The sequence below is a fragment of the Ursus americanus genome, chromosome 10 (genome assembly GCF_024610735.1).
Source record: "Ursus americanus isolate L20-20 chromosome 10, mUrsAme1.1.p, whole genome shotgun sequence".
In the NCBI taxonomy this organism is placed as follows: domain Eukaryota; kingdom Metazoa; phylum Chordata; class Mammalia; order Carnivora; family Ursidae; genus Ursus; species Ursus americanus.
Genome location: NC_142136.1, coordinates 57,068,637 through 57,095,581, shown reverse-complemented (window position 1 = coordinate 57,095,581; position 26,945 = coordinate 57,068,637). Strand labels below are relative to the sequence as shown.

Here is a 26,945-nt window from a genome sequence, read left to right as displayed (position 1 = left end):
AGTGTGAGGTGGGGGTGGGGGGAGGAGAGAAAGAATCTTAGGCAGGCTCTACACCCAGTGTGGAGTCTGACATGGGGCTCGATCTCAAGACCCTCAGATCATAACCTGAGCTGAAATCAAGAGTCATGCTTAACTGACTAAGCTACCCAGGCACCCCTAAAGATATTTTTTAAATGTGTTTTTTCTTACGCGCTGATGGACTTTAAGCAAAAAAGTTATTCTCATCTTGCCTTAGATTATTAACTTGCATCAATCTCTAGTGCAGAAAAAAAAGTGTAGAAAAAAGTTTAATAGAAGAATAGTTTACGTTATAATACAAGGCCACTACCTGGCTATTTGGAAAATAATTATCCTTTAATTACCAAGGTAAAGAAAGGTTAAAAATCTGATAGTTGATAAGAGATGTATTTCCGGATTAAAAATTGAGTGTCACAAATCAAGAATTTCTGATTTTTCCTAGCTAGTTTCTTTGTATGAGTCATATAAATCCATACTAACAAATATGAATAAAATAAACGTATATAAGCATAATTAGAAATAAGACTTACTGAAAAAACATGGAGATTTTAAAATTAATCTTTAGATAAGGGAGGAAAGGGGAAATAATAACTCCTCAAGAAAACAGTATCTAATCCTTTGTTTGAGGATATAGTACATATTTACAGTTAAACACAAGCAAGCAAAATGAACGTAATCAGTGGTTTGGGCAGTTGGATTTGGGATAGCTTGTTTTGATTTCAACACCAAGTCTTTTTGTTTCTCCCAGTCTCAATATTCTTCTTAAAATAAATACTAACATGAAACTTTGTTACTAGGAAGATTTTAATCCTTTGCATTTGCCAACAATGTCAATTACAGAACTCCCCAATTACTTGGTTACATATATTGCTCTACCATGGGCAAACATATACTTTCATTTTGATAAATTCATTATGTTTAAATGAATTATATAAAAATATGAAATTATAATATTCAATATTTCTGTTAATGAAATTCTTACCAAAAAACCCCAAAATCCAATTTACTATTACTGAGAAATAAATTGTTTCGGAAAGGGAAAAAAAAAACATTTAGAATTAGTACCTCTTACCACCTCCTGATTTTAAACGCTTCTTTCTTGCAAAACTAGTGTAATCAATCTCTTAAATGTGTTGATTCCAAGTGCTATGGAAAGATACTGAGAAAGGCTGTTTTCTTAAAGAATCTACTCTTATAAAATTGAGAATACTTATGAATAACAAAAGGTTTCTTTAAAATAGACTCATGATGCTGGGCTATATTTTCAGATTTAAAAACCTTAAGGTTCCAAATTATGACCTTTAAAATTATTACAATTTGTTAACAGTATTTAACAGTATTAATTAAAATCCTGTAAAGTACTTCCCCAGCATTTTAGGAAATTGGAGATAGACTAAGCTTTATATGAAAGTAACTCTGATAAAACAACTTTTCAGTTTTTCTCTTCTTAGTTCTGGTACATTATCTCTGATCAATTCCTTGTAAAATGAATTTGTTTACAGTTTGCAAGACTGATGGTCTAATAATAATCTAGAAATTAAAAAAATTTTATGCCAAGTTATCTATGCCACAATATACCTTTCTAGTATTGTTCTTCTCACAAAGTGGGTTTATAGTAGTTTGGAGTCTTAGAATTTTTTGAAGAGATAAATTTGTTCATTCTTTCCGTAGGAGATTTAGAAGAATGTGCATTTCCTATCTCTGCATGGGTAGGACTTTTTATTTAATAAGGAAAGTCATTTATGTAATTTACCAATAAAAATCTTACATTTTATTTTAAATTATCTTTAGGTAACCTGACATACTTCAGTCAATTAAAATTAAGCCTGTTCCAAGTCAAGAAAATAACATTATATTCAAGATTAGAATTAGAAATCCACATACCCTTTATCAATGTTGAATTGTTACTTATGGTTGCTTCATTCACTAGAATCATTGCTTGGATGTATTCTGTTAAGGAAAGGAAAAAAGCATGAAAACAATCATTAGCATCACTTTCATTTATGGTGCCAGCTATTGTGCTAAACAGCTTACATACTGTATCTTGTATTCAGTCTTCATTAACTCCTCTGAGAGGTTCTTATGATTATCAGCATTAGAAACAGAAATTGAGGCTTAGAAGTTAGACTATTCCAAGAACACCTGGGTGTTTAAGTTGGTTAAGCACCCGACTCTTAATTTCAGTTCATGATTTCAGGGCTGTGAGATCAAGCCCCGTGTCAGACTTTGCATTGGGCATGGAGCCTGCTTAAGATTCTCTCCCTCCCTCTCTTTCTCAGCCCCTCTCTCCCCCTCTCAAAACAAAAAACAAAACAAAACACACACACACCTCAGAAAACACTATTCCAGGTCATTCAGCAAGGGGGTGGTAGAACTGGATTCAAAACTAGGTATATCTGACTCATGAAATGAATGAGAAGGAATGAAACGAAAAACGGTACTATTTTTTGGATAAGCAAACAAAAGATTAATGTCTTACGAACATCCAAAACGTATTAAGAATGGTCCAAAAGAAAATTTGCTTGAGAACCTTATGTCCTGAAGGAAAGGAGGTTCTACATAAAAATCTTAGGTTCCGCAAGCAACCAGGGTTGAAAACAGAGACATAGAAAAAATGAAAACTTGGCTGACCGAACTTGACTGCCGATGTAGAATGCAAGTTCTGCTTTCAGAAGACTAGTAGGGTAAGTTCTGTTAGGTTTTATGTACTTTAATATTTTAAAAACACGAGGTGTCTCTGAGTGATGGAGTGATAGATAATTTTTGTTATATTTTTCTATATGTACTAAAAGTTGTACAATGAGCAGATATTACTTTTGCAATACCCATCACCCCTCAAAGAGGGTTACAAAGAGATAGAAAAGATAAAATGGGGGGCAAACAAAGTAGCCTGAGAGAAAAAAAGAGGTAAATTCAGTAGCTGTTACTCAAAGTAATCATCTTCACCCTCTTTTACAAAGTGTCTATGGTATATGTGAAAGCAAGTTTTTATAGAAGCAGAGCATAAACACAAGGGAAACAGAACGCATGGTAGGCTCTTAGAAAATAAATGAATCGATTTGACTTTTAAAACAAAGAATACTGGAAATAGAACTGTACTGTATTGCCAGTGGGTAATATTTAGCATTAAATGTATTGAAACTTTTTTGTGCTTCATACCTTTATTTGTGGCAGACCCATCTTTGATCTTTTGTTTCAGTGATTGCAGCACATTTTGCACTTGTTCAAATATGAAGTCCACTTTTCCATCATCTTCCAGCTCCATCCAGAAGGTTTTTGCATCACCTAAAATTAGTGAATAGCTTAAGAGCGCAACAGAAACAGACGGTAAGCTCCCCAAGGCACATGTTACAGAGAATCCACTTGGTTTCTAAATAACATCAAGGTTTAATTGGTCTATCATGTACCTTGAGAAAAAGATTTTGGTTATTGTTTCTTTATAAAGAACTAGAAACAAAGAGTATGACCTAAGTATTTCACTTATGTCTGCTAAAATAAAAATACATTGCGAAGTTTAGTGATACTATTTCTGGTGTCCCTGTCAAACTGAAAGAATGGCTTCATTCTAGATTGGTGGTAGATGTACGTATCAACACATAAGAATTTTTAAAGTTTCAGGGATATAACCTCCACTGAATATGGAAGTGGATGGTTTTAGAATGAAACATCTCAACAATTGCTAAAATGTCTTTTATATTTTTAAAATAATTATATGAAGCAAAATACTGTTTAAACTTTTATAGGTAGCTATAGATGAGCCAATATTTCAGATGTCCAGCAAGTGAACACCTTAATCAAAAATTCCTAGAGAAAGGTGCCTGGCTGGCTGAGTCGATAGATCATGCAACTCTTGATCTTGGGGTCATGAGTTCGAGCCACATGCTGGGGGTAGAGTTACTTAAAAAAAATTTCCAAGAGGAAATAATTCTTTCAAAGCTGAAAACAGAAATATGAGAAAGACAATTAAAATAAACTAGTAAAAGCAAATCTCATATGTATACCATGTTTAAAAGTAAAAAAATACCCAAAATGTTAAAATTTATAATATGTTAAAATGTTAAATGTTAAAATACACAAAATGTTGAAAATTAATTTATAGGGACTTAAAAGAGGGACATAATAATTATTATACTTTGGAAAGATCACTTGAGAAGCCATTAGGAGGATTAATAAGCAGAGACCCCGGTAAGTTTACAAAAAACACATTTTCCTTAATAAAAATTAAACCTAGAACCTCTAAGTTTGGCAGTGGGGTGAGAATCTTCATAAAAGGCTTAGGCCTCATAGTCCCAAATCTCCCCGGCAAAGGCACCTTACCCAAAGGGGATCTCTGGCTAATTAGGGATGCTGTCACCATAGTAGCCTCAGAAGGGGTGTTGGTTGCCTGTTGACATTGGCCCGATGCCTACAACATAAGACCAAGCCTAGTTTTAACTCCCCATAGCACAGCTCAGACAAGGTTTCAAGATTTGAAATAAATGCAATGTGAGAGGACAAAAGTGATGAGGAATGATGTTTTAGAGGTGGAGGGACCATGACACAGATGGCCTTCGTGCCATGCTAAGCAACTCCATTTTTATATGAAAGACTATGGGAGCCACTCAGAAAGTTTAAGCATCTTACGATACGATTAGTTTCTTAAAAACGTCACTCAGGTGGCAGTGGGAAGAGGGAGGACTCAAGAATGATTTGTAGTTTTCTGACCTGGGCAACCATATGCATAGTAATGTTACTCATTGAGATAAAAAAAGATAAGGAACAAGTGAGAAATTTAAGTAGGGCAAGTACACTGGGTACACAGGCTCCAGAGTAAGATCTGGTCCAATTACATGAATTCTGGAGTCAACAGCATACAAGTGATGGCTGAAGTGACAGAATAGATGTGATTAGGAAGAATGTGTACGATGAGAAGGGGGTCTTCTGTATATAAGGGATGAGTGCAAGAAAAGAGAATCATGGAGATCAAGAAGGAGCAAACAGGTGGAAGGAAAACCCAGGAGATAGCATTTCGGGTCAGTGGAAGAACAGATGTGGTAATTAACAATCTGGGCTATGGAATTCAGATGCATTTGTGTTTGAATCCCAGCCCTGCCAGTTTAAACTGTATGACCATACGTATGAAATGGGAATAATAGTGGAATTGATGTGCGGATAAGATGTGGCCTTTTGCAAGAAATTACTATACGTATGAAATATATATGTGAAATACATATGAAGTGTATATATAGACTAAATATATATTTTTAAAGAAATTACTATATATAATTTAACAGGGAATATAGTCTTTAGCAAACGTGGGCAAGTATTTTTTGAAGGACCTTCCCAAAATCCTTAAAATTATTTAGTTTTTCACTTACAGATAACCAAAGAAATCACTGCTTTTAGACAAAACTATTTGTGAAAGCACTTAATCGGCTGTTACCATGTTTCCTTTCATGCATATGAATGTATAAATCCACTAGGGATTTATCTTTATTTGAGGTGGATATCTAGATGGGAAGGATTTTGAAAGGTACTTAGAAATAGCTTCTGATAGCATTATAATCTGGGATCATACACAACTCTCACATAACCTGAGAAAACAAGCAGTGATGCTCCAAAACCACAATCAGGGTTTAACTGAATTTTTGTTTCTCAGTGGTTATCATTTAAAACTGTTTGAAACACCATTACACATAATACCAAATTATTCTGACAGGAAATACTTAAGACAACTTATTTGACAATGGAACAGGGTAAATTACTAGTTTTGGAATAGATTAATGAACAGGACACTGGCAATATAATTTAAGAAAATAAAGCCAATCAGAAAATACTGGAACTATCTGCTTGTACAATAAATGAATGTATTTAAGCAATTCATATTTATTCTGGGTTTTTAATATTGTTGTTCATGGTATCCTTATGATTTCATACTGCTAGGTTTAAATTTCATTTAAATAGTTTTTATTCCTCATGTCTTCCCTCTTGATAATTTTTAACTGTCTTTGCTATGGAAATTTTTAACCACAGTAATAGTAAGAAAAAAGGTGACCAATTTATCTGAAAACATGAGATTAACAGATGCATTTGTTTTTGAACAGAGGCTAAATGAATATCACAAAGAGAAACAACTGAGTCATTTTCATTTCAACTGTAGACCATCTAGATAGTTAATACAATGTAAACAATTTCAGTTTCTTGCTCCTTTTCTTTATACTCTATATATGTTCAGGGTTATAACCTGAGAATGTAAATATTTCAGTGCATTTCACTAGAAAAACATTGATAAGTACGGAGTAGGTCCTTGAATTGAAAACCAAATCAGTATACTAATATATCTACTTGCCTCTAGAAATGAAGAATACCATCTTATAACTGGTCCCAACTTGCTCCCTTACTTAGCTAGATATGACTATTTATTACAAGAACATTCCACCCTAAAACAACAGAATACTCATTCTTCTCGATGTACATGGAACTTTCTCCAGAATAGACCACATGCTGGGTCACAAAGCAGGTCTCAACTGATACCAAAAGATTGAGATTATTCCCTGCATATTTTCAGACCACAATGCTTTGAAACTGGAACTCAATCACAAAAAATTTGGAAGAAATTCAAACACTTGGAAGCCAAAGACCATCCTGCTTAAGAATGTTTGGGTCAACCAGGAAATCAATGAACTTAAACAATTCATAGAAACCAATGAGAATGAAAACACATTGGTCCAAAACCTATGCGATACTGCAAAGTCGGTCCTAAGAGGGAAATACATAGCCATCTAAGCCTCACTCAAAAAAAAAAACAGAAAAATCCCGAATACACAAGCTAAACTTACACCTTAAGGAACTCAAGAAGAAAAAATGAAACCCAAACCAAGCAGGAGAAGAGAAAGATTAGAGCAGAGATCAATGAATTAGAAACCAGAAACACAGTAGACTGCATCAATGAAACCAGAAGCTGGTTCTTTGAAAGAATTAGTAAGATCGATAAACCACTGGCCAGACTTATCCCAAAGAAAAGAGGACTCAAATGAATAAAATTATGAATGAAATGGAAGAGATCACGAATAACACCAAGGAATTAGAAACATTTATTAGAAATTGTTATCAGCAACTCTATGCCAATAAATTAAGCAACCTGGAAGAAATGGATGCCTTCCTGGAAACCTATAAACTACCAAGACAGGACAGAACTGACAATCTGAATGGACCAATAATCAGTAATGAAATTGAAACAGTGATAAACTTCCCAAAAAACAAGAGTCCTTGTCCCAAGGGATTCCCAGGGGAATTCTACCAAACTTTCAAAGAAAAAACAGCTTCTTCTGAAGCTGTTTCAAAAAATAGAAACAGAAGGAAAACTTCCAAACTCGTTCTATGAGGCCAGCATTACCTTGATCCCAAAACCAGGCAAAGACCCTATAAAAAAGAATTACAGACCAATATCCCTGATGAATATGGATGCCAAGAGATTCTAGCCAACAGAACCCAGCAGTACATTAAAAGGATTATCCATCACGACCAGGTGGGATTTATTCCTGGGATGCAAGGGTGGCTCAACATTTGCAAATCAAAAGAAGAGACAAGAACCATATGATCCTCTCAATTGATGCAGAAAAAGCATTTGACAAAATACAGCATCCTTTCCTGATTAAAACTCTTCAGAGTGTAGGGATAAAGGGAACATTCCTCAATTTCATAAAAACCATCTATGAAAAGCCCACAGTGAATATCATTTTCAATGGGAAAAAGCTGAAAGCTTTTCCCTTTAGATCAAGAACACAAGGATGCCCACTCACACCACTCTTCCTCAGCACAGTACTAGAAGTCCTAGCCTCAGCAAAAAGAGCAAAGTATTTGAATTGGCAAAGAAGTCAAACTCACTCTTTTCGCAGATGACATGATACTTTATGTGGAAAACCCAAAAGACTTCAACCCCAAATTACTAGAACTCAACAGCAACTCAGTAATATGACAGGATACAAAATCAATGCACAGAAATCAGTTGCTTTTCTATACGCTAACAATGTAACTGTAGAAAGAGAAATTAGGGAATTGATTCCATTTACAATAGCACCAAAACCCGTAAGATACCTTGGAATAAACCTAACCAAACAGGTAAAGAATCTATACTCTAGAAACTACAAAACACTTACGAAAGAAATTGAAGACACACAAAGATGAGAAAACATTCCACGCTCATGAACTGGAAGAATAAACACTTAAAATGTCTATGCTGCTGAAAGCAATCAATACCATCCCTATCAAAATACCACTGGCATTTTTCAAAGAGCTGGAACAAACAATCCTAAAATTTGTTTGGGACCAGAAAAGACCCCAAATCGCCAAGGAAATGTTGAAAAAGCGGGGGCCATTACATTGCCTGATTTCAAGTTACATTACAAAGCTGTGATCACCAAGACAGCATGGTACTGGCACAAAAACAGACACATAGATCAATGGAACAGAATAGAGAGACCAGACATGGACGCTCAACTCTATGGTCAACTAATCTTAGACAAAGGAGGAAAATATATCCAATGCAAAAAAGACAGTCTTTTCAACAAATGGTGCTGCAAAAATTAGAGAGCTATATACAGAAGAATGAAACTGGACCATTCTCTTACACTGCACACAAAGATAAAGTGGATGAAAGACCTAAATGTGAGACAGGAATCCATCAAAATCCTAGAGGAGAACATAGGCAATAACCTTTTTGATACTGGCCACAGCAACTTCTTTGAAGACACGTCCCCAAAGGCAAGAGAAACAAAAGCAAAAAAGAACTTGTGGGACTTCAAGATAAAAAGCTTCTGCAAAGGAAACAGTCAACAAAACAGGCAACCCACGGAGTGAGAAGATATTTGCAAATGACATCACAGATAAAGGGCTGGTATCCAAGATCTATAGAGAACTTCTCAAACTCAACACCCCAAAAACAAATAACCCAGTCAAAAAATGGGCAGAAGACATGAACAGACACTTCTCCAAAGACAATATATGAATGGCTAACAGACACATGAAAAAAACGTTGAACGTCATCAGCCATCAGGGAAATTGAAATCAAAACCACATCGAGATACCACCATATCCCAGTTAGAATGGCAAAAATTAATAAGGCAGGAAACAAATGTTGGTGAAGATGTGGAGAAAGGGGATCCCTCTTACGCTGTTGGTGGGAATGCAAGTTAGTGTAGCCACTTTGGAAAACAGTATGGATGTTCCTCAAAGAGTTAAAAATAGAGGTATGCTATGACCCAGCAACTGCGCTGAGTATCTACCCCAAAGATACAGAAGTAGTGAAGAAAAGGGGCACATGCACCCCAATGTTCGTAGCAGCAATGTCCACAGTAACCAAACTGGAAGGAGCCGAGATGCCCTCCAACAGATGAATGGATGAAGATGTGGTCCCTATATACAATGGAATATTATTCAGCCATCACAGAAAGGATGAATACCCACCATTTACATTGACATAGCATATCTAAGTGAAATAATTCAAGCAGAGAAATACAATTATATCATTTCACTTATATGTGGAACATAAGGAATAGCATGGAGGACATTAGAAGAAGGAAGGGAAAAATGAAGTGGGGGGAAATCGGGGGGGAGACAAACCATGAGAGACTATGGACTCCAGGAAACAGACTGAGGGTTTCAGAGGAGAGGGGAGTGGGGGGATGGGTTAGCCCAATGACGGGTATTAAGGAGGGCATGTATCGCAATGAGTACTGGGTATTAAACGGAAACAGTCATGGGACACTACATCAAAAAACTAAAGTATATGGTGACTAAGATAACACTTAAAAAAAAATATATATATATATATAGCAGCTTTGCAAAGGAAGAAAGACAAATATATAGTTACACTGTATGTCTTCCAATCTCCCTTAATACACACTGTCTTTGCAAATAGGCAATACTCAAGAATCACAGCTATAGGAGTTACTTATTAGCCAACTATTTTTGGAGTACTTACCAAACACGTAAGATCCATACACACACACAGACACAAAACATCTTTTAGCTTCAGGGCATTGGTCTAGAGGATCTCTATGATATCTTTGAGTCTGTGATAAGCAAAGTGTGGTCTATGAACCCTTGGGGTCCTCAAATCCTTTCAGACAATATGCTAGGTCAAACTCTTTTAATAGTAATACTAAGACATTACTTGCTCTCCCCCACTTTTTTCCCCATAATGACATTGACTGATGGTATTAAAAGCGCTGGTGAGTAAAAGTACTGAGGTCTTAGCATGAATCAAGGGAGTGGCACCAAACTACCAGTTTTAAGTCTTCCAGTATACTACCAGTATATTCTACACTATCAATTTCACTGAAGAATGTCCTTGATAAAGCAATATAAATGATTATTACAGCATAATGGCTGTCTCAAGCAAAAGCACTAGTGAGACTGTTCGAGTTGTAGGCTAAACCAGTTCTCTTGGAATACTATTTTTACTTAAAAGAACCACTAATAAAAATTATAGTTTCTCAGACTTGGGTGTTGGGCACACATGTTCTTGAAAGAAAAAAAAGTAAGCCTACCCCCAGAAGTTCAATACTGACAGCATTTGTTTAATGATAAAATTCACACTACCAAGTTAAAATTAGAATTTGTAAACCCTGTATGTGCCACAGTAAGCCTGATAGCTTCTCAATTTTTGAAATTAAAAATCAAAAATAACTTTTTGATGAGATTGGTAGCAATATTAACAAATGTGATTTTTAAATATTGTATTATGAAATGTGTCAACATCTGGAAAATCTGTACAATTCACTGAGCCACTATTTTCCAGTTGGTCAATACATGGCATTATAAAATCAAAAAAGATCCATTCAATGTGCAAGACAGACCAATGGATTTTTAATGTAACAGAATGTAAAAAAACTCAGACATGCATTCATATTTCACACTACAACTGACCTTGAAGGAATAACTACTTGTTGAGTTTTGTAGTTGTATCAATAAAAGTCCACAGTTATCTAAAAGGCTATTAAAATATTCTTCCAATTTTTTGTTTGTAGGAAGCTTCATTTTCTTTATATATTTCAACCAAAGCAACATTTCACACCAGATTGAATGCAGAAGCAGATAGGAGACTTCCCTCTTCTATTAAACCAACTATAAAAGAGATCTGTAAAAATGTAAAACAATATTCTAATTTTTTTGTTTTAGAAAAGTTACTGCTCACAAAAATGTAAATTATGTTAACATGTTGGGTTTATTATTTTTTTTGAAGCTTCTCAGTTTCCATTTCTCAAATAGTAAAAATGAAGAGATATTATCCACATAAACTAAAACTGTTAGGGATTTTAAATACTTCTAAGAGTATAAAGCAGTTCTAAGACCAAAAGAAAGTTTGACAACTACTGGCCTAGATGAACAGTCCAGTGACTACTAGGTCAACAGTGTGATCTCTATAACAGTCCATATATTACAAGTGTGTTAAATGGTAGTGAAATTTTTAAATATCATTTAAGAGGTCAGGGATCCCAGGAAGGAATGCTGACCATGACGAGAACATTGTAACACTATTACAACTGTATACACAACCTCGCTGAAGAGCTAGGTAGGTAGGTGCTAACCCAAATAACTTTGGAAATAAGTAGAGTCTGCAAGACTAAAGGCAAAAGGACTGTGCAGAAGCACTGTAGTTTCCTACCTGGGAATACGTTTACATTTCTGATACAGCTACACACACATACACACACTCTGGAACTGAGTGACTAAATAAATGGATAACAGATGGCCGGAGCCATGTTTCTCACTGTTGGAGAGATGTGGTAATGGATTAGAATTGGGAACATCAGAATAAAATCATGTTCACCTTAATAGAGATTCAGATGGTTACATATAGAGATATTTATAGATATGTGCATATACAGCTTAGCATACATATATGTATTCCTTGCTCTGTCAGCTGAAAGGGCCTATAAGCAAGGACAGCCCAGTAACAACTATAGCCCAGATACTGGTTTGTTGTTTTTTTTTTTTTTTTTGATTTTATTTGACAGAGAGGGACAGCCAGCGAAAGAGAGAACACAAGCATGGGGAGTGGGAGAGGAAGAAGCAGGCTCCCAGCGGAAGAGCCCAACGTGGGGCTCCATCCGAGAACTCCAGGATCACACTCCAAGCCGAAGGCAGATGCTTAATGACTGAGCCACTCAGGCGCCCCCAGATACTGGTTTCTCACACCATCCTCCATTAAAAGGAACCAGGGCTCATTCAAGAAATGACTGACTCAAGCACTGGGGCAGGAAATACACAAGATAAGCCTGCAGTATCTTACAGACCAGAAGATAAGGCAGCGCTAACAATACAAAACAAAAAAATAAAACAAAATCCCACCTACATTGATACAGGTGTGTCAAAGGGACACAGACCCAAATGAAAGAGCTCCCAACAGCCAATCCTGGGAGAATCCGAGTAACAAAACAGTACTGGATAGAATAGTGGATAGGACAAAATAAGTGCCCATGACTCCATACTGAAACAAATAAATGACTGAATATACACATTAATGGGAGAAAGGAGATAAATCTCCCCTGTATAAGAATTCCAAATAATTAATGTAGACATTCCATTCTCAAAGAGGGGGAACATAATCCCCACTCCTTGAATATGAGCTGCATGTAGTGATTTCCTAACAAAGAGACAGGGAAAGGGAGAAAAAAAATTTACAGTGTAGAAATGACATAATACTGTGTCAGCCAGATGATGAAGCTCAGTATCAATAAGAGAGAAATCGTGCTGATAACATGAACCTTTGATATAATATGGTAAGAATAGCACTTTACTCCTATGTTCTTCTTCCCAAAAATCCATAACCCTGGTCTAATCATAAGAAAAAATCCATCAGTAATTTCAAAAGAGGGCCATCGTACAAAATACTTGGGATACAAAATACCACAAAATAAAGCACACTTCTGAGAAACTGTTACATCCAAGAGGACCCTATGGAGACATGACAAATAAATATAATGTGGGATCCTGGAACAGAAAAAGACATCAGGTAAGAACTACAGAAATATGAATAAACTATGGACTTTAGTTAATAAAAATGGTTCATTAATTGTAACAAATATACCAGCCAAATATAAGATGTTAATAGTAAGTAAAACTGGACGTAGAAGATATGGGAACTTGCTGTACTATCCTCTCAATTTTTCTTTAAAAAGTAAATCTAATAGTTTTCTAAAAAATAAGGTGTATTTTTAAAAAAGTACATTAAAGAGCTTAGTTTTACAGACACACAGTTAATTATAAAGACTGTCAAAATTGTTGGCTACATGAGAATAAATCCTAAATTCCTTCAAATGTAGAATAGTCACCTGCAGTGAAAAACCTACAAAATTCCACAATTCAGCTTCATTAAGTAGTCTACAGACTTTTAAATATAATGTTTAACAACGGTTTCCAAACCTACCATTTTTTTCTCCCATCTTTTGGCGTCGTTCATAAACATAAAACTCTTCAAAATTAACTTTATCAAAGCACTGAATCACTTTGATTGAAGAGTATAACTGGAATCCAACTGTGGTCTCTCTAAAATTTGCAGTCCTCAGAGAAAATACATCATTATGCCATTCCAACCCAATGTTCTTGGATCCTTGAATTTTCAAATAGTAACTGTAGTTGAAGAAACTTTCAAAAATAACCACTAGTCCAACCTGATGACGAGTCCATGCAATTTCATCAAGTGAGCATTTATAGTCATATCAGATCATTGGTAATATCGTTTTAAAAATAAAAACCAACTCCATCTTTTGGTCCATGGATGCATGAGACATTCTGTAAAGAAAACAGTAAAGATTGGTACATATTTGCAAAGAATATATAAGAAAAGACTGTTGTAATAATAATCTTTTAAAATAGCATAAATTATTATAGAAACCAGAATACATATTAAATGGAAAAATATGTAAAATATCAAAATTAGGAAATTACAGAGAAATTAAGAATCACCCATATTTAAAATACTGTTTATTCACATAAACTATCCCCATTTTATAAATATTTTTAAAGTTTTCTTATTTTTTATAAATACTTTATAAAAACTTTAAAAATGGGGATAGTAACGCTAACTACCTCGAATGAAGAAGAGGCAATAATGATTAAGAATTTCTCAAAACTGGAAAACATATAAGCCAACTAAGGGTTCATTGGGTACCAAGCAAGATAAAATATACACTACTAGACAAACTGAATAAACTTTAGGATATCAAAAATAAAGACAAAGTCTTAGAAGTTTCCAGAAAATCTAGATTATCTAAAAGAAACACATATCAGACTGGTAATCAGACTTCTCATCAGAAATGCCAGACGCAGTAAGTTAAGGCAACGTAAGTCTGACCCAGAATGCCTTTCAGCCAAGCTATCTTTCAACAGTAAGGTAAAAAAAAAAAAAAAAAGAGAGAGAGAGAGACTTTTATAGACATTCAAAAAGCCACTTAGGGACTCTCTGAAAGAAAAAGGAAGTACCCAAACTTCATGAAAAAAACTAACATACACAGAAGTACTGAGGTATAAGAAGCAATAATGAGCAAATGACTAAAACACATTAATGCTAAAGACAGATTAAAAATGGGTTTTAATAACAAATGAAACAAAATGACAGAAAGAACCATGGGAAATTATGTTCTTTTATAGAAGGGGATTACCACAAGATCAGAGGAAGTAAAGTAGAAGCACCGTCTAGTTCTTCTTCATATGGAGGATATCAATACTAATTAAATTCAGATCTTGTTAGGAAACATAAATTTAAGAACTATGTTGAAAATGCAAAGGTAATATATTTTTTAAAACATGCAGAACAAAGAAAACTTGGAGCCAACCTCAGTTAAAAAGAGAAATGGAAAAATAGGATATAAAAGATACAAAGAAAATCATGGTAAACAAGATGAGAAGAAAAAGGCCAAATTTTAATAATCACAAAAAAGGTGAATGTGTTAATGCAACTTATTAAAGGAGTCTCAAATGGATTGCAAGCAAAACCTAGCTATGATATTTTAAAGTAAGAGACCACTTAAATGACACAAAATGTCATCAAAAGGTTGAAATAACAGTATGTGAAAAGAGACATACCAGCAAATATAAGAAATGTTCATATCAAACAAAACAGAATTTAATATGAAAACCAATAGAAGAGACAAAGAGAAATATTTTATGACGACAGAACAATACACACGAATATCTAATTGAAATTACTGACTTAATATCAAACAGGCTCAAGAAGTAAAAATCCCAATTAAAGGCAAAAGTATAAAAATAAGTTTAAACAACATTTAAAAGATCTTAGGAGAGCTACATGCCACATCTCCCCACTTCACTCCTATTATACCAGGTCTATTAAGTTTTATAGATAAATTCTACAAAACTTTCAAGGAATGGATAATTTCTATCATATATGAACTGTTTGAGGGCAGGAAAAATACGGGAGCCACTCAACTTTTTTTTTTAGATTAGTACAACCATGACATGTAAGAAAAGAAACTCAAGGCCAAAAGCACTTCTGTGCAAAAACAGCAAGTAAAATATGCCATAGAGTAAAAGTATATTACTAAAATAAGATTTATCCTGGGAATACCCCAAAAATTTAATATTGGAAAGTTTATCAATGTAAATTCCTACATTAACGTATAAATGGAAAACCAACATTTCAGATGCAGAAAATAAAACAATTCAATAAAAGTCAGCAACTATTCTGGAGGCTGGGAGATGAGGGACCCTTAACAAACTAGGAAGAGAACTTCTTTAACCTGATAAACTCATTACTAAAACTTAGCACCAAACATCATATACAATGATGACACATTAGAAGCATTTTCACTAAAGTCAGGCACAGAGATGAGAACACTTTCCACCACTGTTCTTATTCAATATTATACTTGAAGTCTTAGAGAAATGCAGTAAAATAAACAAAACACCTAAAGACTTTAAAGAAAAGCAAGATCTATCCGTAGATTAAACAAACAAAAACATAATAAAGTTAAAAGCCAAGCAAAGAGCTGGGAGAAAATAGAGCTTGTGAACTTTGGTTGGGGAGAAGGTGCCGGAGGCTCAACACTCAGTGCAGCATCGTAAGTGGGGCTCGACTTCATGACCCTGAGATCACCACCTGAGCTAAAATCAAGAGTCAGATGCTTAACTGAGGCACGCAGGCACCCTGATGCTGAAAAAATCTTTAAAAATGATATAGGATATGCAGTAGCCAGGGCACATGAAACTCTAAACCATTCAGAAAAGATGATCCAAAAGAAAAATGAGTAATTTTTTAAAGAAACTGTGGAAACTTACATAAATTATAGGTTAATAAACACATGGATACTGCAAACTTACTAGTAATCAGAGAATGAAAATGTTTTTAAAAAATGAGTATTAATTTCATCTATCAGATGGACGAAAAGAAGACAGTATCTTGTGTTGGTCTAGATTGTAGGAAAACTGAACTCTCAAAACTATTTTTGGGATGTTTAAATTAGAAGAAGTATTTTGGAGGCAAATTTTGCAAGACAAATTAAAATTAAGAATGTTCATAACTTTGGGGCACCTAGGTGGCTCAGTCAGTTAAGCGACTGACTCTTGATTTCAGCTGTGGTCATGATCTTAGGGTTGTGAGCTCAAGCCCCTTGTCAGGCTCCCCTGCTCAGTGTGGAGTCCACTTGAGATTCTCTCTCTCCCTCTGCCTCTCCCGCTAGTTCTCTCTCTCCCTCAAGTAAATAAATCTTTTTTTTTTTTTTTAAAGATTTTATTTATTCAACAGAGACAGAGACAGCCAGCGAGAGAGGGAACACAAGCAGGGGGAGTGGGAGAGGAAGAAGCAGGCTCATAGTGGAAGAGCCTGATGTGGGGCTCAATCCCAGAACGCCGGGATCTCGCCCTGAGCTGAAGGCAGACGCTTAACCGCTGTGCCACCCAGGCGCCCCTCAAGTAAATAAATCTTAAAAAAATAATAATAATGTTCATAATTTAAAACCAAGCAATCCCACTTTTAGGTATATATATATCCTTGAGAAATAGCACATGTGCACAAGAAAATACATACCAGGATTTCCCTGCAGCATTGTCTATAAGTTGAAAAAACTGGGAACAACCAATGTCCATCAAAAAGAGAATGGCAAATAAAATGTGCTATATAGTACCTATCAAACAAGATAGAATTTGATATAAAAACCAATAAGAGACAAAATATTTTACAATAACAGAACAACTCAGCCATACACTGGAACACTATCCAGCAGGTATAAAAAATTGAACCATAAATACATAATAAGCTATAAATAACAGTTATACACTTCAAAAACACTGTCAAATGAATATAGAAAATGATGTAGTATGATACTATCAACCTTTTTTAAAATTACAAATGCATATATGAACCCTTTGAGAATATGTAAGTATAAAGAAAGACTTAAAGGTTCTGCAGCAAAGTCTTTTAGCGTGGGGTTGAGGGAGCAAAGGGGGAATTCAGGGATTGTGGACTGTGCTATCTGTAAGGTTATAATTTTGTAAAAAGAGAATGTAATAGTGTACTTAATTTAAAATATAAGTATATAATTTTCACAAAAGGATTGTCAATTTTAAAGGCTTTTGGAGCACACTGCCAAATTCCTTTCTAGAAAGGTCCTACCAATTCCTATTTCCACCTACAGCACACAAGCATACTAATAGCTTTTTGAAGAAAACTCTCACCAATGTTGTTCCTATCCTCTGAAATTTTAAAAATAACTGAACAGTAAAATGTTTACTGAAGAAAATTTGCAAAATATAGTAAAGCATAAAGAAGAAAAGTTAAATCACTCATCATCTCATCATCCAGAGACAGCTGGTTTAATACTTTGGAGTGAAACAGGATTTTTAAATTTGTTCATATTTTTCCCCTTCTTTTTCATTTTGGAGGAAAGCAGTCGGTCTGTTTCGCCTCAATTTATGGTTGCTTTGTTTTTAAAAACAGGCTCTTTATGAAGCTGACCATTTCTTCTATATTTGGATTGCTTTAATTACGATGAGAGATTAATGAACATTTATTGAGTATAAACCACGTGTCAGGCACACTTCTAAATACTTCACTATTCTTACTGATCTGCGTAACAATGAGAGAAAATTAGCATGCCTGTTTTCTAATGAGGAAGCTAAGGCGTGTCACACTCTAAGTGGCAGTGACAGAATATAAGGAAGGAATCAGGCAGAATGATTTCAGAGTCTGTTTTTTGATTATTCCACTCTACCTTTTCAAAGTTACCTTTTTGCCTCATACAGAACTCATTGCAGGTTTCCACATGCCGAAGAGCACAGCTCCTCGTTTTAATTACCTATTGGGTTGTGGTGAAGGAGAGTCAGGTGCCTTTAGGATCTAATCTCAGTTCCGTGATCTTGGACAAATGATTTTACTTATTTAGGACTCGTGTAAGTCTTACCTGTGAAATGGGTCAGTGGTTAAACCTTCCAGTTCTGCTTCTGGATTTTATACTGCAGTCCATTTCCTGCAGCCCCTTTTACAGCCTCAGGTTCCCAGCTGCTTAGGAATCACCTCACATTAAGGTATGCACCCGGAGACAGAAAATGAAATGGGGGTTGAGAAGTGAGAACGCCCGTGGTCCCTTCTACAGCCTGGGACTGCAGGTGGATAAAAGGAAAAGGGAGGTTGCAAGGGCGGGGGTTCACGCAGCCGAGGGCTCCGCCGCGTTCCCAGGTCTTGGGCCGAAGGAGCTGTCAGGGGGCCACCCAAGGCCGTGCCTCGGCTCCACTGGCACCACTGCTTTTTCCACGCCGCCCGCCAGACCTGAGGGCTGCACCGGGCCCGCTCCGTGGGCGAGGCTGGGTTTCCTCGCGGGTCGGGCTCCTTTCCGACTCCACGCCACCGAGACCCCACGGTCCCAGACACCCCCAGGCCAGGAAGTACTTCACCATTTACTAGACCTCACCTCAGCACCAACTGCCCCGCCTCGCGTCAGGCGGGGAAGGAAGACCACCCAATCCCCAACGCCCAGGCCTACCGAACGCTAATCCTAAATGGGAGGAGTTGGACACCCAGAGCTCCCGCTACCTGGCCGGGAGCCCATTGGTTGGACACCCCACTGGGTTCACGCCTCAGAGGCACCGCGCGCGTATCGCCGGCAGCGCGGCGGCGCCTAATTGCGCCGCCTCCCGATTGGCTGCCAGAGCTCTCGGCTTGTATCGCGCTCTCTGGCGGGGCCAATGGGGATACTCGCAGTAGAGAGGCCGGCATCGCAGGAGTGGTGGCGCAGCTGTTTCCTCTGGTAGGTGTTCCGCTGCCATCTTGTGTGTGGCTAGGACTGGGCTTCTTGACGGTTGAACGCTTACTTAGTGGCTCCAGGTGTGGAAGGGTCCTGAGAGAGCAGTGGAGGAGAAGAGGGATCTGAAGGCAGACACCTGGTGCCTTCTCACTTACCTGAAAGGGAGAGGTTTTCTTGGTCTGAATCAGCCCCGACTAGAGAGAGAGATGAATTGGGGGAGGGGGGAGCGGAATCCCAGGCTTTCGTTTGTTCGTCATTGTGGAGGGCTTGCTGGGGACTTTGATGCCTTAACGCTGATTTCTTTGGTTCCAGAGAGCTACTCCGTAATCTTTGTCTCGGAAGATTGACCGTCACCCCTCTTTAAGGAGGTTGTCTGATGGACTGCCTGATTCAGGAAGGAACAAGGCTGGTCATTAATAGAAGGGGAGAGAGGGAGATGCCTCACCACTATCCTCAGGTTAGAAAGAGACGTCTTCATTTTCTGTCGGTTGCGAGGGAGTGACTGCTAAAGTGTTGGCTCTTCTTGGTAGTTAACCCTCTGACTAAGCCCATCCTTTGATAATTGTGGGCATCTGGTTCTGCGTTTGGGCAATATTATTTATTAATATGCAGGCAGCATTTCTGCAGTGTTTTGTTTTTTTTTTAATCCAATAAGTGGTGGTCTTTGCAGAAACAATGGGATCGAAGGAAGAATTTTGGCAAATCTCTTTCCCTGGTTATGATCTGTGGAAGATTTCGGAATTTCTAGGTCTGCCTTGACTTGCTTGGTTGCTTCGTCAGGGGCAAGGGGAGGCGTTTGTAAGGGAAAGTATCTTCTGAGCTTTTTTTGAGGTGGAAGAAAGGAGTTAACCTCTTTTTCCTCCTTTTCGGTTTTTGTTTTGAATCCAAGTAGACTGCATTCATTTGGGAGGAAAATTTATCGCATCTGAAAACCTAGCCGATAACAGGCTAGTATTTTGGGATTAGCAGTTTTGACACGCATTAGACGAAAGCAAAAATAGTTTAGTTTTCAGTTAGTTATCCAATGATGACTCACCCTAGTCAAGAGTACCACGTGTTTTGTGGCAAAGAAACAGCAGTAATTGAATGATTAAAATTTAATTTTCTTTTTAAAAATTGCTTCTTAAATCATGAGTCTTATAAGGCCTAAGTTGCAAGAGTTCAAGTATCAATAATTTAGTGTTTAGTTGATGGCTAATGTACAGGTGGCTATCATAAAGTAAAAGATCAGTGGCTAAGAAAAAGCACCTAATAGCTCAGTAAATGTTCGCTGAAACTTTTGCAGAGTGTTCTCATGTAATAATGCCTGGCATATGTTCAGAAGTATAATTGTTGAGGGGCGCCTGGGTGGCACAGCGGTTGGGCGTCTGCCTTCGTTCGGCTCAGGGCGTGATCCCGGCGTTATGGTATCGAGCCCCACATCAGGCTCCTCCGCTGGGAGCCTGCTTCTTCCTCTCCCACTCCCCCTGCTTGTGTTCCCTCTCTCGCTGGCTGTCTCTATCTCTGTCAAATAAATAAATAAAATCTTAAAAAAAAAAAGAAGTATAATTGTTGAATGAATAAATAAAATAATGCAGTAATTGGAAGGTGTGGATATACATTTCTTTTTCGCCTAACTGAAAGAGAATTTATTTAACCTGCTTTCTAGAAAATTTGACTTTCATTTTCTTGAACAAAATTTGTTGCTTCCAGTTTATACATACAAATAATACTATGGATGATATTTTTATGAAATCGTAATACAGAGAAATTTAGATAATCAAGGTGAGACTTCAAGTAATAATGCTGTTTGCCATTTTTTCTTGAAAGCATACAGTTGCAGTAAATGAGTACCAGAGTTGTCAGTGCCTTAGATCTCTTCTGACGAAAAAATGTGTTTGTTTTTCTAGTTTCTTTTTAACACTGCTTAAAGGCAAAATACTGCAACTTTAAGTTTACTATATTGCATAAATATGTTCTGTAATTTTAAGTAATTTTTAAATAGTAAGCTAAGTATGAGGTTTTTTTGAAGCATGAGTCTCTAGGTTTCATAATGTATAATCTGAAGATCCTTACAGATTTTTAAAAATATTACTTTTGCATGAACAATGTTAAGTGACTTTAAGTAAAAATGATTTAACTTATATTGTTATATTAAGGATTATTTTTCATTGAGGTCTCATAATATATACAAGTTTAGATTTTCTTTCCCCATTATCAATTGATGCATGCTGTTTAAACATAAGCTGGCAGTTGCTGTTGGAGGTTCTTTTTTTTTTTTTTTTTTAATTTTTTTTATTTATTTATTCGACAGAGATAGAGACAGCCAGCGAGAGAGGGAACACAAGTAGGGGGAGTGGGAGAGGAAGATGCAGGCTCATAGCGGAGGAGCCTGATGTGGGGCTCGATCCCACAACGCCGGGATCACGCCCTGAGCCGAAGGCAGACGCTTAACCGATGTGCCACCCAGGTGCCCCTGATGCATGCTGTTTAATTAGAAAAAATTTGATAACACCTTTGAAATGAATGTGGTATTTTGTGGCTGAATGTAGATTAGAATCTACTTATTTCATTAAAAAAAATCAATAAAAATGCTCTCAACCTGTTTGCAGTTCTTGTATTTGATATTTTAAAGATCTAATAGATTTTTTTTAGTGGAGATTTTAGGGTATGAGCACTTTTTTATAAAGAAGAACACATTTAAAAGTTGATAGGTTTTCCCCACCTCATTAACTGAAAACCAAATTTGCATATAATAATTTCTCTTTTTAAAATTATTTTTGAGGGGCGCCTGGGTGGCACAGCGGTTAGGCACCTGCCTTCGGCTCAGGGCGTGATCCTGGCGTTCCGGGATCGAGCCCCACATCAGGCTCCTCCGCTATGAGCCTGCTTCTTCCTCTCCCACTCCTCCTGCTTGTGTTCCCTCTCTCGCTGGCTGTCTCTATCTCTGTCAAATAAATAAATAAAATCTTTAAAAAAATAAAATAAAATTATTTTTGAAGTACTAGGAATACTTTGCTGTGCTTTGTAGTAATTTTGTTCATATAAATAAATGTTACTTTTGGAGAACACTTTGAGATTAATTTTCAGAAATATTTCTATATTCCTTATTAATTAGTGCATTTTGCCATCACTTTTCCGGTCTTTAACAAATATAGTTGTCATGGGGATAAATTAAGCAATTTGACTAAAAATAAAAAATAGTTTAAAACTGTATGAAGATGAAACTTACCATTGCAGTTCGTGGTGGTTTGTTAATCAATGAAATTGATTGCCTGAGTCATGAGGATGTCGTTATCTACAGAAAATGCTTGTGAGATAAACACATGGGACATTCAGATTATTTCCTTTAAAGAGAAAGTGTTTGAAGTATTATATATGTAGCTTTTATTAAAAGACAGGATTGAAACACTATAATTTTCGCTTTACTATGACTTTTCGCTTTGTAATAATCTCATTTGTTCTTGCCACTTAAACTATAATTTTTGTGCAGATAAGCCCTAATTCTATGCCCTTTTAAGCACTTAACACTCATTTCTCACAGCCTTTTGGACAGTTCGATCTACTCAATTTGTATGCAACTCTCCATCTTTTGTGTTTCCTATCTTGATTAATGGTATAGGTATCTTCTGAGTGGCTCAGATTTAAAACTTCAAATTCTTACCTCTCCCTGTTACCTAACTGTATAATCTGTAGCTTCACCCTCCAAAATGGCTTTGCTCTTCATTTTTCTACACTCATTGCTGCTGCCTAACTTAGGCTGTCTTTTTCTTAACATTTTATATGCTACTGTATTACTGACAAAGCCCCTGCTTCTCAACTTGGAGTTTGTATTAGTTAAGATACAGGTTTGGCTGCTGTGATAACCTAAAAAATAATTGTGCCTCCCCCAATCTTTTTTTTACATTTATTTACTTATTTTTAGAGCACAAGCGGGTGGGTCAGAGGGAGAAGGAGAAAGAAAATTAAGTGGCAGATTCCGTGCCGAGCATGGAGCCGGATGCAGGGCTTGATCTCAAGACCCTAAAGATCACAACCCGAACCGAAACCAAGAGTCGGACACTTAACCAACTGCGCCAACCAGACACTCCATGGCCCCCCAAATTTTTTAATAAAATAAAAAATTTCTAAACTAAGTAAAAATATGAGCGATCAGTTAGCTTTGCTGCAAAAAATTGTCAGAAGCCCCCAAGCTCCTAATGATAAGTTACTCTACCACCTCATCATGCAGCTCCATGTTGTGGACCCAGATGGCTGTTTCACTTCCTGCCATTTTATGCCACATGTTTAAGTTAAAGGCTAAAATGTATCAAGGTAGGAAGCACAGAATCTTTGCAAGTGGTGGTAGGAGTAGGATTTTATTCTCTACCTTATTTTTTTTAAAGTTATGTTATCCCAAAAAATCTTTAAGTAACAATTTCATTTCTCTAAGATTGTCATGAACGTTTGATGACTCTGTTAGGTTCCTACAGTTAGATTTGGGAGGATTAAGGTGCGTAGCTTGTGACCCTCAAATAATATGACTGTGGCCTATATCATTATTTGCAGACCTAGGGACTACTTTGTACTTTCCTTTTCTCTCTCTACAGGTTCTCACTGCCCGCAGTTAGCTTTGAAAGTAATTGATGCCTAGCTCAGCTTTCTCTTTGGAGTATAGACAGGTTTAGTTTAATCATAACCTCTTCTTGCCGTATTCTCAAATTCTCCATTTAAGCGTATCTTATATTTGTTTCTCGCAGGCTGTGACAAGCAAAATAATTCCATGGAAGGCAAGGCTCCTTCGTGAGTCATGAACAAGTTTGCATGTAGTTGGTTTTGGATGCACGTTTGCTCATTTGAAGTATATTTCATATTTCAAATAGGATAAAGAATTGGATGGGGAGGTCAGTGGTGAGCCTAGCTTGCTTTACATGTAAAGCAGTATCTTTACCTTTGGAGAGTGTATCCATCTCCTATAAATCAACAAATAAGAATGTCAGTACCCTGACAGAAAATGAGCAAAGGACATGAACTCATGATCACAAAAGAACAAGCACAAATGGTTTACATGAAAAATGTTTAACTTGTAATTAAGGAAATAAACATTTAAACAAGCAATTTGTCAGTGTGCATCAAGACAAAACTATACCCTTTGACCCTTTGTAAGGAAACTTGTGTGGAAATGGAGATCGAGTCAAAGCTTTATGATCACAGTGTAATTTTATACTTGGGAATAATTGGAGATTAAAAAAATAACCAATGGTAGAAGAATGGTTTTTATAAATTATTACACACCCATCATGATAAATATATTTCAGCCTGTTAAAAGGAATATTTTCAAAAGCTGTTTAGTGATACAGGCTATTTAATGACATTGGAAAAAGGTCACCATTTTGTGTTAAATGAAAAAAGTATAGAATAGTAATTGAGGAAATGAAATGAGATACCACTATGCAACCTCTTAGAATGCCCCCACCTTATTCCCCAGAATAAGGAAGGAAGGGAGGAAGGAAGAAAAAAATATCAGGTGCTGGCCAGGATGCAAAGCAACAGGATTCACATCATGCTGGTGGGAATGCAAATACCACAGCCATTTGGAAGACAGTTGGACAGTTTTTTATCAAATTAACCATACCTTTATTATGTGACCTAGCAATCCCATTCCTAGGTTGAAGTTTACTAGCAAGGTAAGAAAGCTCCATTGGCTTCTCTTTCTTGCCAGCAGTTGGCACCAGTGATTGTGTTTGTTTGTTTTAGTTTTAGCCATTATATGGGATGTGTAATGGTGTTTCATTATGATTTTAATTTGCATATCCCCAAAGACTATTACATGCTTTTCTCATGAAAAGTGAAATGAAACCTATAATCACTTCTTTTCTGATATTTATAGCAGTTGTATTTGTAATCACCAAAAACTGGAAACAACCCAGCTGTCTCTTAATTGGGGAATGGGTTTTTAAAAACCACAACACATCCATACAATGTAAAACAAAACAGATCTCTTCCTAGTACGATAGCATAAATACATGGGGCAATGGACTATATTATAACTACATATTAAGTTGTTTTAAGGAAAAAATAAAAATGAGCCATACAGCATTACATGATATAATGGAAACACACCAGAAAAAATGTGACCATGAAGCAGATGAAAACAGTAATCTGAATACTTAAAAATAACTGAAGGGAAATTAAGGAAAAGATGACACCCTTGAAAGAACCACACAAATAAAAGGAGCTCAGAAATGAGATGGCTAGGCTGTACGGGGATGTGAAGTGAGAGCTGACAGAACCCAAAGATTTAGGAGAAGAATATTTTTAAATGATAATTAAGTGAGAAAGAAAACAAGAGTGACCATACATCCCAGAAAGCAGTGAGTGAAATAGAGAACAGAAAGGAGAAAATTGAAGAAAATCAAACAGATTTTAAAGGAGTGAAGAGAACGACAAGATAGGCAAAGAGAACTAAAATGTATATATAAGGAATTCCCCAAATGTTAAACCAAAGCACAATGGTGATGGTTACGTAACATTTGAATATACTTTATGCCATTTGGTTGTATACTTCAAAATGGTTAAAATGGCAAATGTTATGTTGTTTGTTTTACCACAATAAAAAAATAAACTGTAGCAATGGCACAGAGAACTATTAGAATTGAATTCAAGAGCACTTAACACTAAATAATGTTTATAGATATTGAAAGGCATACTGTGAATCTGGGGAATTCAACCCAGAACAGTTAACACTTAAGATGTATTCTTGTAGAATTGTTAGATTTTAAAAATAAGGGGAGGGGCGCCTGGGTGGCACAGCGGTTAAAGCGTCTGCCTTCGGCTCAGGGCGTGATCCCGGCGTTATGGGATCGAGCCCCACATCAGGCTCCTCCACTATGAGCCTGCTTCTTTCTCTCCCACTCCCCCTGCTTGTGTTCCCTCTCTCGCTGGCTGTCTCTATCTCTGTCGAATAAATAAATAAAATCTTTAAAAAAAAATAAAAATAAAAATAAAAATAAGGGGAAAGAAAATTTTTCTTTTTGCTTCCATGGAAACAGACCAAGTCCACTTGGAAAGAAAATCAAATTGGGTTAGATTTTTTTTTTTTTTAGCAGCAACATTTTATGGCAGATAAGAACAAAACATTTTTTAAATATCCAAGGAAATAAATATTTCATATCTCATAAAACTGTCTTTCAAGAAGTCAGGACACAACAAACATTTATAAACATGAAACAACTCAAGTAATGTTGTCCTATGAATCCTTCCTGAAGAATATTCTAGAGAACAAATTTCAGACAACTAAGAAATGATTGGAGAAACTTCAACATCAGGTCAGGTGGTAAACATTGAATATATTTTATGTAGGGCTAAGGCTTTAAAAGATGGGAATAATGGTGATAGAATGATATGTGAATAGTTTGACAATGTAGAAATAATAGAACTCACCAAAAAATGGGAGAGGAAGGGGAGAGTAAATAAAAAAATAAATAAAATAAAACTGGATGGTGGGGGAGAAGGAAGGATAGAGGAAATTGCTAATTTTGTTACTACTAATAGCAGGGAACTAATAGTATCTTTAAAGGAGGGAAGAGAATAAAGAGTATTACATAAACATAATATTACGGAGTTAACCCCAAGAACAAAAGATACAAAAGCTTCCTAAATACTAAAATAAACACCTTAGAAAAGAGCAAACAGACCACACAGTGATATGCACACAGTTTCTATATG

The 26,945-nt window shown here is 36.3% G+C and overlaps 2 protein-coding genes across 16 annotated transcripts in view; one reads left to right on the top strand and one right to left on the bottom strand.

Annotated features, from left to right (window-relative positions):
- Positions 1-19,120, bottom strand: part of SETDB2 (SET domain bifurcated histone lysine methyltransferase 2) — a 62,654-nt gene extending 43,534 nt beyond the window's left edge. Inside the window, exons 1-7 of one of the 5 annotated variants that reach the window (XM_045796833.2) lie at positions 19,049-19,120; positions 18,420-18,618; positions 17,048-17,144; positions 13,430-13,794; positions 4,336-4,423; positions 3,178-3,303; positions 1,903-1,968 (exon numbers count right to left, since the gene is read on the bottom strand). In XM_045796833.2, the coding sequence (XP_045652789.1) occupies positions 1,903-1,968; positions 3,178-3,303; positions 4,336-4,423; positions 13,430-13,468 (319 nt within the window). In that variant the 5' untranslated portion in view covers positions 13,469-13,794; positions 17,048-17,144; positions 18,420-18,618; positions 19,049-19,120. The other 4 variants (XM_045796831.2, XM_045796834.2, XM_045796835.2 and 1 more) reach the window with 4 other exon arrangements.
- An 89-nt stretch (positions 19,121-19,209) lies between these two features.
- The window catches only part of CAB39L (calcium binding protein 39 like), a 118,031-nt gene continuing 110,295 nt past the window's right edge, over positions 19,210-26,945 (top strand). For 9 of the 11 annotated variants that reach the window (XM_045796854.2, XM_045796849.2, XM_045796850.2 and 6 more), the window contains exons 1-2: positions 19,263-19,339; positions 19,572-19,716. The gene's annotated coding sequence lies outside the window, so the exon portion shown is untranslated. Of the gene's footprint in view, positions 19,437-19,571; positions 19,717-26,945 lie in introns of all 11 variants that reach the window. The other 2 variants (XM_045796851.2, XM_045796852.2) reach the window with 2 other exon arrangements.